The sequence below is a fragment of the Lates calcarifer genome, linkage group LG18 (assembly GCF_001640805.2).
Source record: "Lates calcarifer isolate ASB-BC8 linkage group LG18, TLL_Latcal_v3, whole genome shotgun sequence".
Lineage (NCBI taxonomy): Eukaryota > Metazoa > Chordata > Actinopteri > Centropomidae > Lates > Lates calcarifer.
The window spans coordinates 4,111,298-4,129,470 of NC_066850.1; the positions used below are offsets into that span (position 1 = coordinate 4,111,298).

Sequence of the window (18,173 nt, forward strand, 5' to 3'; positions counted from 1 at the left end):
ATTTCCTCAAATGCTTGCTCTCACTCCTCTTGTTTTTTTTTTTCCAGAGAGCCACGGTCGTTATTCTGGCTGAGAGATCAAATCATATGTGGGTGGCGACAGTCAGGATGGATGAATAATGTATCTCACAGTTTTGCCTCACATATGTATGCATACATGCATATAGACACAGTATGTAACAGAGACAACAAGGAACAACTCAAACTGAAATTTCATGCCACACAACAAGGTTTTCTAGACTACAATTTCTGTGTATGTGTGTGTAAATTAGTCTTTCCATTATAGGGAAAAAAATTAAGACAACACATCAGGTAGCATACTGTTGTGCTGTAGTGTTGTGGTTATTTGCTAAACTTAAGCACCAGTGTTAAATTACTCCACAACAGAAAGAGAAAACAGAATCCTAGATGTGAAAGAAGATGGAAAATTGGGTCCTTCACTGTTATTTTTGATGTGTAGCACCATGTGAATGATTTTAATGTGTGTTTTGAATAAAAATAAAAAGCTTTTGAAAACGCTTGCTTTCATTCTCAGGTAAACTGCTTTCCTCTCTTTATTAATGACACTGAAAAGCACTCCAAAGTTGAAAGTGCTTCAGGAATATCTCAAGCTCTCTTCCCGCGTATGCATGCATGTATGTGTGAGTGTGTGAGTCTGTGTGTGTGTGTGTGTGTGTGTGTGTGTGTGTGAGAGAGAGAGAGAGGAAACACTGTGAATCCTCTAATCAAGACACATGGACTTGCAATCAGTGTCTGGCGAGAGACGGGTAATTAAGTCTGGGCCACTTCTGCGCTGCAGTGCAACACTCGTGCCTGCTCTCTCTCTCACACACACACACACACACACACACACAAACACACACACGCACGCACGCACACACACACACACACACACACGTACACGTGCGTGCGCACACACACACTCACACACACACACACACACACACACACACTCTCTCACACTCTCTCTCTCACTCACTCACTCACTCACCATATTCCCCACAAAGGGAGAATACCTGAATAAGATATCAATTATAATTATAAAACCATGAGAGTTCATCTATTCTTTGTCACGCCCCGACACACACTTCTACATTACACAATTACACACACGCGTTCCCACTAAAGGAAACTCATAATTCTCTCTCACAATAGAAACACTGGCATCAAATCCATGTCACATCAGAGGTAGAGGTAGATAGAGAGTTTTTTTCCCTCCCTTTACAAATAATCACAATCAGGCTTGTATTCTAATCTACCAGCCTGTGTGTGTGTGTGTGTGTGTGTGTGTGTGTGTCTTTACATTCCTGAACTTGTATCTAAAATTCTCCTAAGGTGAAGCGAGGTTTCTCTATGACCCTAGTGAGTGAAAAAAAGGTGAGTGAGTCAGAGACAAAGATGGAGAGCTGGAAAGACGGGAGAAGATAAAAGGATGAAAAAAAAAAAACAAGGGAGAGGTGGAAATTGAAAAATTGCCTTACTGAGTCTTCAAGAGACCATCAAAACGAACGTCAGCATCAGAATTTCAAGTGAAATTGTTATCAGCAATAAAATGCAAATTCACTGCAAAACGTCTCAGGTGGTATTCACTAAACCTGAGTGCTCTCATGCAAATTTGAGTGAGTGAGGTTAACACGTCCATCGTTAAAAGTCATTTAAAAGTCAAAAAGGGATTTATTAGCTACAAATTGCAGCACACCGAATTCATTTTAAACTTTTGCTATAGGTATACTTCTGAGGAGCTGAGGCCGTGGTGAAATTAATGGTCATCATTTAAAACTGTATTATTAAGTGTCTTTGCAAGTTGAAGAGATAATTCGACATTTTGGAATATACACATAGTTGCTTTCTTGCTGACAGTTAAATGAGAAGATTATTACTACTCTCATGTCATAGATATGAAGCTACAGCCAGCAGCCGCTTAGCTTAGCTTAGCACAGAGACTGGAAATGGGGGGAAACAGCTAGCCTGCCTGTGTCTTAAAGCACCGCTAAAGCTCATTAATTTACATGTGGATCATTTATGATTGCACTAGGTAGTGGTCAAATGTAGATAAAATAATGAGGGACGACAGACCAGCTCAAATGAGAGTAATCACATTAAGAGGCAAAACGAACACACACATACTTGTGGGCAGCTGGGAACCTTGCAGTACAGGATACTGTACCTGCCAGTGTTTTGCTTCCTGTTGTTGGTTACTTTCTGATGCTCTCAGTCTCTCTGTCATACTCACACACACACACACACACACACACACACCTGAATGCCCACTGGAGTTTGATTGAACAGTGTAATTAGCTGTAATTAGCACTCATTAAAATTGTTAAAGATCCCCCCCTATCGTGTCAGGCTGCAGGTGTGTGTTTGACGAAGTCTAACGCGTGCACACACACACACACACACACACACACACACACACACACACACATACAGACACACATACAGACACAACCCCAGCAGGACAACTACTGCAACAGCTGTAGCTTCAGTCTCTTTGTTTTTAATAAATGTGTACAGTGTTTCTATTTATATTCACTTGTGATTCACTTGTGATTCGTTAACAAAGTCTACAAATGGTCTATATGACACCTGTGGCATATTTCAATTCAATAAATGCACTTCCATCTTTCTTTAGCTGCATATATTTGCTGAGAGCAAAGACAGAGAGCAAAACAATCAAATTAAAAGAAGAAGAAAAGAAACAGACTTGGTTGAAACTGAAGAACAACACATTTCACATTTAAATGAGCAGCGTTACATCCTGTCCTCTGAGTCAATGTGATTTCTTGTCTCAAAATGTAAGACCATTCATGGTAAAAAAAAATTAGGAGTTTTTAATATTGTATATGGCCTTGCATTTTAGAAGTCTAGAAAAGTTCTCCACAACCATCTTTCTGTTGGTAAAGATATATGATTAATAATTTATTGTGGCCTCAAAACCTCAGATTAGGACCACAGCACCACAGAGGAGCAGTGGTGGTTTTGCCATTAGTGTCACCATTAGCAAATGGCTGATGAAGAGTGGAGGGAGGGGTTTCTCGAGTACAGCTTTCAGGGAGGACAACATCATTTTGCACTTAGGAGGGATCTGTGGTGCACGTATAGGTGTGTGCATGCACACAAACATGGACACACAATCTTTCCTTCCCTGAGTGGGGAAACCTGCCACAGAAATCACCATGGCGATTGTTGCTCAAGTGGATGTCAGAGCTGCTTTGAAGTGAAGAGGAACAGCGGTATGCACACACATTAAAAAAGACACACACACACACACTCCCAGGTTGCCAGGTTGTTGACAATGTTCAGTGAAGGGATGCCAGCTTGGCTGTTATTTTGCCCCCTACACCCCCCACCCCCCCTTTTTAGATTGCAAGGCTCATCAAGGCTTCAAATGAAGAAGCAAATTGGATTAAAAAACTCAAGTGAAAAGAAGCCAAGTGAGCTTCAACTGTGAGATGAATGTGTGAAGAGGAGGCCAAAAGAGCAACATTGTGGATAGAAGTAGATAATGATGTATCCTCGTTAGAGCTCCTAATGAAACACATTTTGCTGCTGATTCTGATCCAAGTATTTTAACATCAACTATCTGATAATAATAATGATATTTTAATACTAACATAGTTCTACATTCATTTCTGTTATGTTTGACCCTATGTAACCTGTATCATAGTTCTCCTCCAGTGTAGTGTTTTGTATAATATCTGAGAATAGAGAGATAGTGTGGAAGTGTTGCAGCAGATTGGAGCTAACAGCAGCATCTTAGGAGATGTGGTACACCTTCAAAATGTCACTAAAACAGAGACAAAAAGATAATTTTCATGAAAGTGGAAACAGCTTGCTGTCAGTGTAGATATTTTTTATCAAAGCGGTTTCTTTGGATTATCTACTCCTAACTCTGTGTGCTAGGAAAAGTTTGTAGTATTTTAAAGGAGCACAGAGGGGCAGTTTTAACAGCTGGGATAGCTGCAGCACAACAGATGGATATGTTTGAAAATGTATTTTGATCATCCCCAGCCCCAGCTCTGGTCAGTTAATTCATAAAATAATGTTTTAAATACTGATATACATACATCAGCATTTTAAAAATATTAACCATAATATATTGGACATTGGGGATAACTGGTTAGCATGCTAACTTCAGTAGAAAAAAAGAAGTGATAGAAATGGAAGCAAGTAAAGAAATGAAGGGTATGTAAACTGCTGTTAATGCTAACGTTGGCTACGTAGCAAAAGCTTACATATAGCATCTTTAAAGCATTATATAGTAACAAAACCCATGGGTCACTGTGACAGTACTAATCTAATGTATAATGTATGTTACTGAGTGTGAATTCAGCTTTCCTTAAGGGAAAAGAAGTCAATTTAGACATGAAAGATATCCAGAATGGGTTCATGTATTTTGCTTGCATGAAAATTGATGCATCAATATCTGGGGGTTATAAACAAGACTGCAGGCTCATTTATGCTATTATGTACTTCTTCTTCTTAGACATCGCCATTTTAATTAACTTCAAATAACTTCATGTCTACTTCACATCAAAAGGGATGTAGAAGTATAATTAGACTCTCACCTTTGTGGGCATACATGCAAGGAAACACGTATACACACACAAACAGATGCAGATGCTTTGTGTGTTGCTGCCTAACAAGCCCGATGAACACGATCAATGTAAAGAGAATCAGTGTTGTGTTGTATATTGGAAAACCTTCAAGCGCGTAGGAGGTTTATGAGTACATGTATGTGCATGTTTGTGTGTATGTTCATTAGCAGCTTCTGCACTGTGCAACTATGCGCTGTTCCTCAGGCTTAGCTTTTCCCAGAAAGAGAAGTTAGGGGTGCACCCTTGATACTGTGCGAGTCACTCCAATTACCAAGCAGCAGGTATTCTTTTCTGGGTAAATGTAAACATATCTCACAGCTCCTGCCTGACATCTAACACATGACTCAAAGGATTTCATTGTTTTTCTCATGGTATACTAACATTCACAAGCTTTTTAACAAGTCACCTTGTTAGTAAATCAGGTGGATTTACAGTACCAGTCTAACATTTACCAAACTTCTCTGAGAATGAATGCAAACTTTGCATCAATCACAAATCAAGTGCTGTGCACTTAAAAGTACTGTTTAGTAAGACAGACATGCTTAGACATTTCCCTCAGTGCATTTTTCAGGTACAAGTGGCAGAGAGTGTTCAGAACTGATGAAGCCAGCGCAGGTATAGAGAACAATCTTTGTGAAACGATGATGCACCGTTAAGTCAATGAAATGCCTGGGTTCTACACTCTCTGGAGAAAACAGTCCCATCAGCCCTGGTAGTCATTTCATGTTATTGACAGTGATCATCAATCAGCGCTGGTTGTTGAAATATTGGCAGCCATGGACACACATACTCACCCTAGAGCTTTTTCCAAGCGACTGCCGAGCGAGCCGACCACCTCTCCGAGTGTACAGTAGGCCTGGCCTAGGAAATCCTGCAGAGTCAATGAGAGAAAAGTGAGGCCGTTTAAAAAAACAAAAGCATCATCACATGATATAAAATTACTCACAGCCATAAAGCGACAAAGAGTGCAGCCCTACAGGCCCCAAATCTTTTCAAACACCTCTGTATTCCCCACAGACAGATAATATTGGCAAGTAGATTGAGCCTTCCTCCCACCAGCCCTCACACCTGCCCCACTCTGCTCCCTTGCCACTTTCCTGGTAAATTAAACCACCATCACATAATGAAACTTTACAGCTGATTCTGACAGAAAGGCAGAGAGATGGAGCAGAGTGTGCATATACAAAAACCCTGTCTGTGCCAGTCCTAGAGACAGTTACTAAGTTGTCTGGCAGCAAAAAAAGAGTAGCAATCATTTTATCCAGTGTAAAATATATGATATTAAAAAAACTACTAATGTATGGAGGCTATTACAGAAACATGGCATCTTCATTCCTCCTTCACCAGGGGGCACACTGGTGGGAACATTTTTCATTATTGGACACCGTCTCTAATATCTGACGGGAGCAGCTCCAAGCAGCACTAACATAATGGATTCTCTTTGCTCCACTGATTAGCCTCCTCTGTTATTCTGTCTCTATCTCTATCCATCTACCCGGCTTTATGTCTGCCTGACTGTCTAGCTTGTCGGTCTCATCATCAATTTGTGCATACAGTCACATGACTTTATTTGTTTTGGCCATAATAAGCAGTGAAATAACACTTTAAATGTTTTTTAATGCTATTTTCCCCTGTCTCTGATGTTAGAGGCTGTGCAGTGAAGTCAGAAATCTCCTAGCAACTGCGGCTGTTGCCAGCATGAGGTCCATCAGAAAATTGGCTGTGTGCAACTAATGGCTAAATATATATAACAGAATGGGCTAGAAAAAGAGTTAATGTGAAAAAGATAGTTGTGTGGGTGTAGCTCCATTGACTAATGTTCCAGAAAAATTAACTGTTAGATAGGACAGAGATCCAAAGGGTAAGCAGATAAATGAAGATGGTTAGAAACATTATGGACACCAGTTTTAAGGAAAAACACATTACTCTGTAGCAGAAGTGGAACCATTAACATATGACTAGATTCTTGAGCAGAGGTGCACATGTAGGAGTACATGCAATCTGCAATCGACAGTAGTGAGGGTGCAAGCAGCTCTACTGTTGATGACAGGGAAGCTAGGAGGTTAGCCCTGGTCAGAGCTGTAGCAGCTCTCCTGAAAGTTTGTTTATTATTAAAAAGCTGCTCAATTTTTATCTATATAGGAAAAAAGCACCATTATCAAAAAATGCCTTCAACCACCTCTGAATCTCAGTAAAGTTACATCTAAACAAGAAGTTGTGGTTTTACACTGAGTCTGTGTCAAACCTTTTCTTTGCTGGGTGAAGTAACTTCCTTAAGTCTTTTCATTTATATTTTGTGTAGGATATTCTACTTGGTGAGTTGTTGGTGAGTCAGTATTCAAACTGAGCCAGGCTAGATGTTTTCCCCTGCTTCCAGTCTTTACGCTGAGCTGCCATTCACCCACTCATAGCCTACATAATTATATCTAATGGACAGACATGAGAGTTATTGACCTTCTCATCTGACTGTGCTGGGAGGTGGATTTTAGACGGAGCTGGGCTGCGTCCCTGTGTCCTGTCTATGTGCTAAGCTAAATTAGCATCATATCTAACACCTTAAATATCTGCACCCTCACAACCTGGCAACCCCAGAGTCATTCTTATTTTAAGCTGATATTGACGTATAAAATTAGCAACAATTCCATTAGTTACAACATACAAACCCTTTATAAAAGCTGAAACTTATTAGAGATACAACTTAGTGCTTTCTCATGAACTGAACAGTATAAGAGTGTGTGTTTTACTTCTCCCCCAGTCTCTCCACCTCTCTCTCTCTGTATTTCACACTCGTTGTCACCCTCTCGTTCCCAGGTGTGCCTGCAGCCTACAGCTCCCATGCTAAAACACCATCTAATGGATTGGCTGTAAGACTTTCCCTCCTGAGACCCGCACCGAGGCCGGTTAGACAGTACGCTGCCTCTGAGCCAACACGCCTGTCTCTTCTTGTATGAGATTATTGATTTCAAGAAAGAGGCAAGAAGGGGAGGCAGAAGGACGGAATGAGGGGGGAGAAATGAGAAATGGAGAGATGGAAAGAGAGCAGGGGTATGACAGAAAAAGATGCGAGAATGTCGCAGTGACAGGAAAAGATAAAGAGATAAGGGAAGCATAAGAGGAATGGAATGCATCCAGAGACGCAACAAAGTGACATAAATGGATTAGAGAACATTCCTGAGAGAGACTAGAAGTGTTTCTTCCTGTGATATTAAATTTATCTGTAGAAATAAATTCCAGCTGTGCATTTAATGGCTTTCATTTACTGTTTTAAAACTGCAACTCTAAAAATTGACCTTAAAGTAAAGCTCACTGTCATAATTATTTGATGCTAAAGATGCAAAGGTACTGATGTCACCTAGCACAAGTGGCAGCCACTTATTTAGAGATCCCTCAAAGCACAGAGAATTCATAACAAGGCCCACATGTGCCTTGAAATCAAAGCTTCAAAGCAAAGTAAATGTAATCTCTATGCTGTTGGTAACCAATGTGATGTGACTGAAAGCTCAGTTGGGAGAAGAGTACCGCTGACAGTGAAAAAGCTGGACAGAAGATGTGTCACTGTTGGAATTGTTGTATGAATTTAATTTAATTAATTATTTTTCATACTGAAAATACCTATAACAGAAAATAGGCAACTAAGGAACGTGTGTTTTTCCACAATGAAATCTTTCTTCCAAGAGGAAATTATAGTCCACACAACAATCCTCTTAAACAAAGCCTCTAACATTGAACTAACAGAAAGCAAAACAAAAAAGGCTCCGAGTCAAACCCAACAAAGCAAAGCTACGGTGCTCAACAGAAACACAAACTTCTCCTTAGTCACGTCATGTTTACCCTCGATTTCAGCTCGAAGCCAGCTCAGTTGTCTTTGTTAAATTTTAACTGCATCTCCTGCTGGTTACTGCCACATAGTGAAAATCATCATATTGCTTCAAGACACACTACATAAACCTGTTGATACAAATGTGTTCATTAAATTCCACGTGATCAACAACATTCATACCGATCAATAATCAGTCATAGATTAATTATGCACTCACTCAGTTCACTCGTGGTTGTACAGTGGTGTCACAGAGTGGAGGTTCTCTCCTCACAAGCTGTCTTTGACAAGTATTGACAGCAGTGTGCAGAGAGCGCACAAACTGACATCAACCAAGTTTAATTTAGGCCTGTCATCATGTTACTCACAGAATTTACTTGTGATAATAGTAATTAGTGACAGCTGAAACGACATTTGTCATTTTAACCACCTAAAGTAACACTTAGCACTGGCTAAAAATGGGAAGCTGCTAGCTGAACGTTTTCTACACTGCTCTGCTAATGATCATTAGCTTCAGAGCTCAACCTCAGTGTCTGTGACCACTGTGACCAAATAATATTCAATATTCACACACACTAATTCTGACTGGTTTATGCGGCGGGATGATGTTCTGAAGACCCCGGCTGTCTGAAAGGACGGGAGCTGCAACACCAGCAGGCTGAGGTGGACAGGTGTACAGTATATTTATCCACCTGAGGTCATGAAATATCTCTCAGAGAAAGATAAATATTGTTTTTGGTTTCAGGGGAACTTGTTGGCATAGTGTAGTTAACAATACAGTCCACATTCACGTAACTGGCCTTTGTTAGTCACAAGTATATGTCCCCTGATAGGACATGCATTATTCAATTAAATGTTTTGCTATATTCCAGTAAAAAACTACACAATTATAACAGAGCATGCTGTAAGAGACTGTATGTTTTAGAAGATTGTTTACTTAATCAATTTAACATATTAATTTGGGAGTCTAAGGTAACAGTATTTTATTGTTTATCTTCTAATATTCTGATTAACTTGGGATTTACTCCTCTTTAACCTCTTGCCCCACAATGCCTGCCTCCTTTTCTTCTTTGCAATAATGTCAGCCTCTTATCTGTTGTTTATCACACGATACAAAGAGAAGAAGTCATGTGACTGTCTGTCTGTTGTATGTTATGCGGGGGGACTGGTTGGGTTGGACACAAAAGCAAACACTGATAAAGGGCTGGAGTGCGGTGCCTCAAGGGCAAAGTGACAGTTGCAGCTCTGCTCAGAAGCACACACAAAAGTCAAAAGAGTGTGGCTTGAAATTAGATTTGTTTTCGGTAGAGGCCAAAAACTGTTCAACAGCAGGAGGAAGCGATATTGCACCTTGCATGCACCCTGGCCTTACTGTAACTAACCAGATAACAGCCAGATAAGAGTTTATGAGTGGAAAAGACAGCAATATTAGATTTATATCCCCTATGCTGTATTGTTTTTTTTATTGTTGTATGACCTTTCATTGGTCAGCGATAGTCAAGGTCATTGTTGGTTGTTACCACAGCAAACACCTGCTCAAACATCTCTCAGATATCACTGTAAAGATGATTTCATGAAAACAGGCATCTGTAAATGAGATTACAGTCAGACACAGACCTTCAGGAAACACACCCTGCACACCACACACCACCTTTTAAAGGAAAAGTTAGATATTTCAGGAAATACTTGTCATGCCGAGAGTTAGGTAAGAAGACAACTCATGTCTCTGCAAGTATAAAGCCACCCCCAGCAGCTAGCCAACTTAGCTTAGCATAAAGACTGGGAAAAGGGGTTAATGGCTAGCCTGGCTCTGACTGAAGATAACAAAATCCCAGCACCTATAAAGCTCAGTAATTGACATGTTTTATTGCATTTGATTACTCCATTAAAAAAATGTTATGGACTGGAATAGTTTGATTATTTATTGGCCAAAGCCTGTTTGGACTCTTTGCTGATTATACACTGGTGGGACTGCACATGCTAAAATGCCAATATGTAAAAAGGGTTGAGGGTTTTTCATACATGCCAAAGCATTAGTACCTCTATAAATGTTTAGTAACTAAATTTCATCAAAAGATGATTAAAAAGATTCACTGACTATGACTTGGTCCATAAAATAAATTGAGCATTCAAAAACAACTGGTCTAAAAGGCTAGTCAACTGCTTTAAACATGATCACCGAAAACCTTTGCAAGAGTACAAGCTGCTTCTGCCTCTTTGAACTACAATCCCCATGATGCAGTAAGCAGGACACAGCTATTACTTTTGCCAGCAAACAAAGTTATCACATTGTTGGTTCTAATTACGGTTATGCTAATCACTGCTATCAATGGAAAAAAGCAGGGTGGACAGGGGAAATCAGTGTTTATTTAATTTCCAAATGAATTACAGGCCATTCTGGGAATGGGCTATTACGGTAAATGATAAACACACTCATTGTAATGGCCAGATTACTGTTATGTGGCTGAAATGAGGCTAATGGGAGGTAATGACAAGGACAGCAATCATGCTCACACAAACACTCACCCACACTCATACAATGAAATCAAACAAAAATGTGCAGAGACAGAAATAAATGTGAACACACATGCCTTCATGTGCACACAAAAACGCATATAATCAAGACACGTTTTGGTACTCACGTGTTTTGACAGGTTGGCGCTCTTGGAGTCAACATCATACCTACAGAAAAAAAGGGAAAAGAGAGTGAGAGAGTCAGTTCTGGGAACACAACAGGGATTACAGACAGGGTAAATCAGTAATGGGTCCAAGCAGCTTGTCAGCGGCGATCTCACCAGAGGCTCCGGGTAGTTCACTTCCCACCATCACAGGCTCACAGGCATCCTCCATTAAACTGACACTAAATGGACTAATTGGCAGTCACACATATGATTGTGAGAGCATACGTGTTTTTGTATGTGAGAGCGAGATGAAGAGAAACTGAGAAATATTGTGCCAGTGAGTAAATATGTACATTTGCATTTCCATCTCTGCTCATTAGTGTTAGATTAAGCACTGCCATCATGCTGTCGTTTTTTCTATTTTTATGTCTCTTAGAAAATTATTCACACTTTTTATTCCTCCATTCCACCTGCAGGCCCTCTCTTATATATGATACATGCAGAGAGGAAAATGTGTCCAGAAATGGCCCCTCCAGTGCAGAGGCTACGCTGAAAAATGGGAGGCAATCAGACAAGCCATTCACTCAGCAACTTCAGGTCATTTCACAGCTCAGGTCATTTCACCCGCCACTAAAAATGGATTGCCCTTTGCTGGGCAATATTTTGAGGAAGAAATGAGGGGCAATTTAGTTACTTTAAAAGAACCTTCTGAATAATGTGGATGTGGATGTGTATGAGTAATCTGGATTCTAAATTGATAAGAATCTGAAGCGTGACTGTGTACTTAAAATGACTTTGTACAATTATGTGATAGCTCAGAGTGTTTTATTTAGAATAACTAGCAGTTGTGGAGTGATACAGATTGTAAGTTAAACTGCTTTGAAATCCATAATACACACTATTAATAGTGATAAAGAGAGGGCTGGTACACACAGTGCAGTCTCTTAATTCATATTCAGAGGACAGACTAGTATTTAATAACCTGTGCTTTTCACACAGATCTCATCTTCATAGGCCTGAGGGAGGAAACAGTCTTTCATCTGCTATCATCTCAGACTGTGTTACCCTCTGCACCAACCGTCCACGGCTGTTAGACATGAAGGGAGCAGTAAGCTAGGTCTGCACACGCACATACTAAACACACAACACACATGCGTATGAGCTGACATTAAAAGTAGAGGAATGCAGATGCAAACACATTCACACACACAAAGGTACATGCATGTTTCTCTTGCGGTGATGTGGACCCTGAATGATAGCAGCATACACTCAAACACACACAAAGACCAACAAAAGGCCAGTGTGCTGCTTTGTTCCTCAGATGCTCAGTTTTATTCAGAAAACCTCTCAAGAGACAGCGAGTGTAGAGGCATGTATTCATCCATTTATACAGCTACCTAAACAAATGAGAGGGCAGAGCCGCTCACACAACACAGATGTCCTCACATCTGCTGGGTATGAGAATGCCACAGCACAACTAGTGTCCTCAGAGTGTGTGTGGTTCATGGGTGTATGTCTTCACAGAACACATACAAAAACACATTTGTGTGTGATTTGTCAATAAAAATACACACACACTGAGAACCCATTCAAGTGGTTGTTATGGTCACAATTGCTAAATGACACACAGTGTAGCTGTGGTTTCACAAGGTATGTGGGAATGCACACACGAGACGTTCACATCAGTTCAGCTTTGGTCTGTCCACGTGACCCTGTCGGACTGGCACAAAAATCTACTGAGATAAGACCTAGAACATGACTGTATTTCCATTTTTTTCCTCATTAAGAACAGTGAGACTCTTCACTAGTTTTCTTCTAGTAATTTTGTAGCAGTAGGCAAATAGGCAAACACAGACATACTAACTCCTCTTCACTGAGTCTAACTTTCAAATCCCAGTTGGGTTGTTGGTGTGGCTCCCTGGTTCATTTATTATAATATAATTAGTCTCCTTCTAATAAAATAAAGCCTCTGAAATCCCCTCTGTAATTCAATGAGAAATGCGATCTTGAAGCAAATTGAGAAAGAGAATACCGTCACCTACAGGCAATCTGGCGTCTTAATAATGGCTGTTTCTCAGAGCTCACATCTTATGCCTCTGTATCCAAAGGAACCCTGCTTATACCACATATGCAGTACAGATTCAGCTTGGTCATTTATATAGACTTTATGCAATCAGATGCAAATCAGAGTTAGCTTTTTACTTTGAGGCTAATTTGGAGGAAGTACTTAGCTGTATTCATGCCAGTGTCACAATCTGCCAAATATCAGCAGTAAAAATAATACTGGACCAATACCAATACTGCTTTTAAAGCTGCTGTCAACTTATTAAGAGAGGATGCCAATGTACCGAGACTAATAAAGCTGTCCCACTGAAATACTGTAATATCACTGTAGTGTCAGGATATAAAAGGAAGATTCATCTCTGCATAACCTTTGGAAAAACACTTAGTAATATTAAGAAAAAAAGTTTTGGCCATCGCATATTTGTATCAAGTTAAGCTCTTGTTCTTGCATTCCACATTTTAAGAGCTGATAATATTAAAAAGAGAGAGAAACAGTTTCTAGAAGAGGCCTCTACCACTGAGTGAGTGAAAGATCAACTCCAGCACCTTAAATGCCATTTGACCTTTACAACGTCTGGTGCCAGAACAAGTATTAATCTCTGCCAATATTAACAGACACACACATACACACACACACACACACACACACACACACACACACACACGTGTAGACCTTACTTACAAGTCAAATCTGAGGTTCTGTCGCTCTTCAAAGAAGTAGTCCAAAATGAATTTCCGCACAAAGTCTGGGTTTAGCGTGTTGTCAATCACCTCTGTTCTCCCAAACTACACAAAACAAGATAAAAGATAGGTAAGGATACCTTTTGGAGGAACTGTAACATATTTCTGCTTTTCTAAACAGTGGTGGACCATAAAACCCCAGTTTTTATGAGCATTCTGTGAAGTGATTCATGTGAGTTACTAATCACCAGCAGGTTTTTCCTCAGGAGACACATCAGGGGAGCGGCTGGTTACTGGAGTCAATGGGGGTCAGGTAGGTCCCGGTTTGGCATTTAACTTAGCTTGTTAATAATGCATGCAGATGATGGGCTACTCAGAACTATGAATAAGTGGGAATGATTGGAGCTGCAAGAGTTGCCCTCTCATTTACATTCATGGATATTCATTATTGTGAGACACACCGATGATAGCAGTTTTATGTGAGCGCACACACGCTCATAAACAAGTTATACTTACTGGTTGTTTCTACTAGCACAAACAAAGTGGGGTTTCTTATCATAATTGGTGCAGATTAATTAATAAAATTGGCTTCTAATTACCGTCTTTCTAGTACAATATATTGTGAGTAATAAATTAGAAATTATCTATTTCTTCTGAAGTAGCCTGTCAGCTTTATTAGTGTATAACACCGCTGCACCCACAGCCGATCAATACTGCACAAACGTTGGCTCCACACGACGTCACCAGCACAAAAACTGCAGCAACCGTACCTGAGATATTTCGGCTTCATGTAGCACCATCATGAATTTCACATGTATACAGTATATCAAATTAATTTGATTAATTCAGTTTTTTTGTTTTTGTATGATGTGTAAAATATACTTACATTGTAAACACTGAATTATTCTTAAGTGCACAAAAGGTTATTTTTAAAGCATTAAAGCAGCCACAGCCAGCAATATTATAGTCACTTAACTGTCACTACAACACAATCAGGTTGAAAAAAACATGAGCTTGTTTACTGACGATGTGTTATGAGAGGTGAAGGCACGGAGGGCGACTGAACAGTGTGCAAATTCTACTTCATTCAGTCTGTCCATACCTGCCAGGTAGCTAACAGGAGTAACACTAATTAAGGGGAGTAACACTAAAAGAGCAACCAGTTGTCTGCAGATAATCAGGCTGGTGTGTTTTGAATGTACATAACAGTGACAGCTTTGCAGGTGATGCTGGTCTTTTATTATTATTGCTCAAATGTCTTGCACATTAAAGTCATAAAAAATACTGTGTCTCAGTTACGTTTTAAATCAATTAAAATCACGAATCGCCTCTGAGCTCGGCCATATCACCTCATCCATGAGTATACATGTGGAGATGTGGATTATGCTGCAGGAATAGTTTGAAAAGTCTCAGGGGATGTATTCACCAGTAGAGTCTGCAGTACCTCTATTTGAAACCAACAGACAAGCATTATGGATAAAGATTGGCTTTAGATGGTGCAACACAGTGTCAACAGAAGTATATTGTATCATCCATACACTCACCTCTCTCCACTCCTTGTTGCCCATGCCTTGTGTATAGAGAACACAAACTGTGAAAAACAGAGACATGGCATTAATAACACGCAGGACCATAAAGGATAAGTCTGGTACTTTTGAACTGGAGTCTTATTTTTCCATGTTTTGGGGTGTAAAAGATTGATAGGGACAAAAATCTGTGGAACTGATGCAGAACAGTGTCACTGGTCAACATGAACAGTCCACTTAAGTGCTTGTTTTTAACACTGACACTCTCAGACCTCCTACAGAGACAGACCTTTTTATGAAAGTCTAAGATCCTTTTTGTTTACCAGACTCTACTTACAAAAACAGTTATTTTAACAGGAAGTGCTGCAAAACGGCGACCTCGATCGGTTAGTTTGTTTGTGTTTTTGTATGGTACTTCCATAATATTATTAAATTAAAAGATTTCAATTATCATTTACGCCCAGAAACATAGGAAAATAAGGCCCAGGGTCTTTTAGCTACACATGCTAAAACCCATTTTCCTCAAAGCTAAGGATTTGTCTTTATAACCACACTTTTGAGCTGTTTGATTGGTAACTAAGGTAACAGAGGAACTTTACTCTCATAAGACACCGAGCAAATAAATAAAAACAAACTCAAATGTCATGGTATTTCATAGATCCATTATTACATCAGAAATGAATGAATCAGAAATAACAAAACAACATCAAAGCACCAAATAGTTTTATTCATGAGGCTCAAATATATATATAATTTTTTCCATCTTCATCCATCACCATCAGATGGTGAAAGACATCATTTCAGGCTATTATGCAATTTCCCCAAACAAGACCGTTCTCTAAAAGGCAAATTACTGAGCTCACTCATCACAGACCTTTGATGTTCTTTTCAGATAAGTGACTGAAGGATATAATCAACAGACACATACAAATATTTCACATATTTCACTTGGGAAACAGGAGGTGATATTTTGGGGAACACAGATTAAACCAATAATAGAAACTTTGAATTCTTCACTGTCTTCCAGTTTATGTATTGAAGGACTTTATGTTTTTTTCCCACTTGTACCAGAAAGCCTTGTTTGTCCTTTTGGATCACTGCTCTTTAGATTTTAAAGTTTGTTTTGTTTTTTTTTTTATCAGCATGTGACATGTCTTTATATTCCAAGTATCTCAGATCTTCTCTTTTTCCTCTCTCCTTTACCTCCTTGCTCTTTCCTCCACTGTCAGGCTGGTTCATATCAGGAGGCCGAAGTCATCGTGCTCAGCATAATCACAAGTGCTACTCAGCATAAAAGCATGTCTAAATGTATGGGTAAAGCCTAAGCTTCCTCCTCCAAATCACTGTCATCCTTGTCATCATGTTCATCACTGTCATCAAGACCAGCTTGAGTCATTTTTATCCCACGCTACAGTAAATGTGCTGACATATCATGTTTTGCAGAGTCTGTGTGTGTGTGTGTGTGCGCGCGTGTATGTGTGTGTGTGTGTGTGTGTGTGTGTGTGTGTATTAGTGAGTCAATAAAGAGCAGCAATAGTCTTCGTGACATCATAATTCAAAATTCACACACAGCCCAAGAAGACAAATATTGCCTGTGGTAACAATGACCTGACCCTTGACCTCATCCTACTCACACTCCCTATAATACACAATATATCTCTACACTTTGGTTTTTGAAAGAATTTAACAGCTAACGTATCACATGTTGATTAGTCAGCTTTAGAGGTGTGGTAGGTGGATTTTGTCTGATAGCTGTAGCCTTATGAGAGTGATCTCAATCTTCTCATCTAAAGATCAGATTATCTTTTTTGTCACCATACCAAATTATGAAATCATAGTGCCATAAATTCTTGCCGTGGCATTCTCGTAGTAGAATTCATTGCACAGCCGCAGGGGGAAAATATCAAGCTACCTGTTTATGTAGAGGCTGATCAATTATACAATACCCTCATTCCACTTCACTCTCAAGTAAAGTTTTTTCCCAAACCACTGAAATATTCCTTTAACTTTCTGCGCTGGCACTAACAGTATAATTATAATGATTTTAACTGTGGGGAGTGAAGAGGAGGATTGCCGCCCATTCTATCAATCTATAGGGAAAAACTTTGCAGTTGGCCTCATATGCATTAGTCAGACCTGCCTCGAGCTGAGCTCACACATTTGGTGGAAAAAAAAAAAAAAAAAAAAATCACAAAAACACTTACATGCATAAGAAGTGACTCACGACTACATATGGCTAAACAAAAGACAATTCTTCAGCCCCTAATTAATATCATATTCCTATCATAAATTGTGCATTCCTTTAATTCCTCTTATTCTCTCCCTTTATGTCATTTTTCTTTACTTTCTATACCTTTATTTCCTTCATTCTTCCCTCAAACCCTTCTTTTCTACACTTTAATTAACCTGACATTACTTCCACGCCTGTCATATGTTTTGTAGCCTGCACACCTTCATAAATGTTCTCCCCATTATGAAGCTCAGAAATGATTAGGAGCCAGGATCTGTGGCTATCTCAATCAACAATCTGACACTGACAGAAACACAAACTTGTTCACCGTGGGTTATTTGCAAACAGAGAGGTGACTGATCTTACTTGGGTCTGATTTGGAGAATGTGTCTCTGTCCAGCAGGTTTCTGTGGAGACACAAAGGGGAAGTGGTTAGAAACATAGTTCCCAAGGTAAGAAAGAAAAACATTCATGATGCAAATGTGGCAGTGAATGCAGTTTAACACAAAGACTATTTATGTCGCCTGTTGGCACATTACCATCACGCTCTGTTTACAGTATCCCTGTGGTGTGAAAATACAAATAAATATTTAAAATGCTGGATAGACTACAGCAGTAGCTATGATACTGAGAC

At 39.6% G+C, this 18,173-nt stretch overlaps 1 protein-coding gene across 5 annotated transcripts in view; it reads right to left on the reverse strand.

Annotated features, from left to right (window-relative positions):
• The window catches only part of LOC108899831 (copine-8), a 70,906-nt gene that overhangs the window by 34,915 nt on the left and 17,818 nt on the right, over window positions 1-18,173 (reverse strand). For all 5 annotated transcript variants that reach the window (XR_007815000.1, XR_001963610.2, XM_018700515.2 and 2 more), the window contains exons 2-6: window positions 17,906-17,946; window positions 15,328-15,374; window positions 13,785-13,888; window positions 11,060-11,099; window positions 5,395-5,471 (exon numbers count right to left, since the gene is read on the reverse strand). Coding sequence is in view for 3 of the 5 variants with exons in the window: in XM_018700515.2 (XP_018556031.1) it covers window positions 5,395-5,471; window positions 11,060-11,099; window positions 13,785-13,888; window positions 15,328-15,374; window positions 17,906-17,946 (309 nt within the window). In the remaining 2 variants the exon portion in view is untranslated. The remainder of the gene's footprint in view (window positions 1-5,394; window positions 5,472-11,059; window positions 11,100-13,784; window positions 13,889-15,327; window positions 15,375-17,905; window positions 17,947-18,173) is intronic.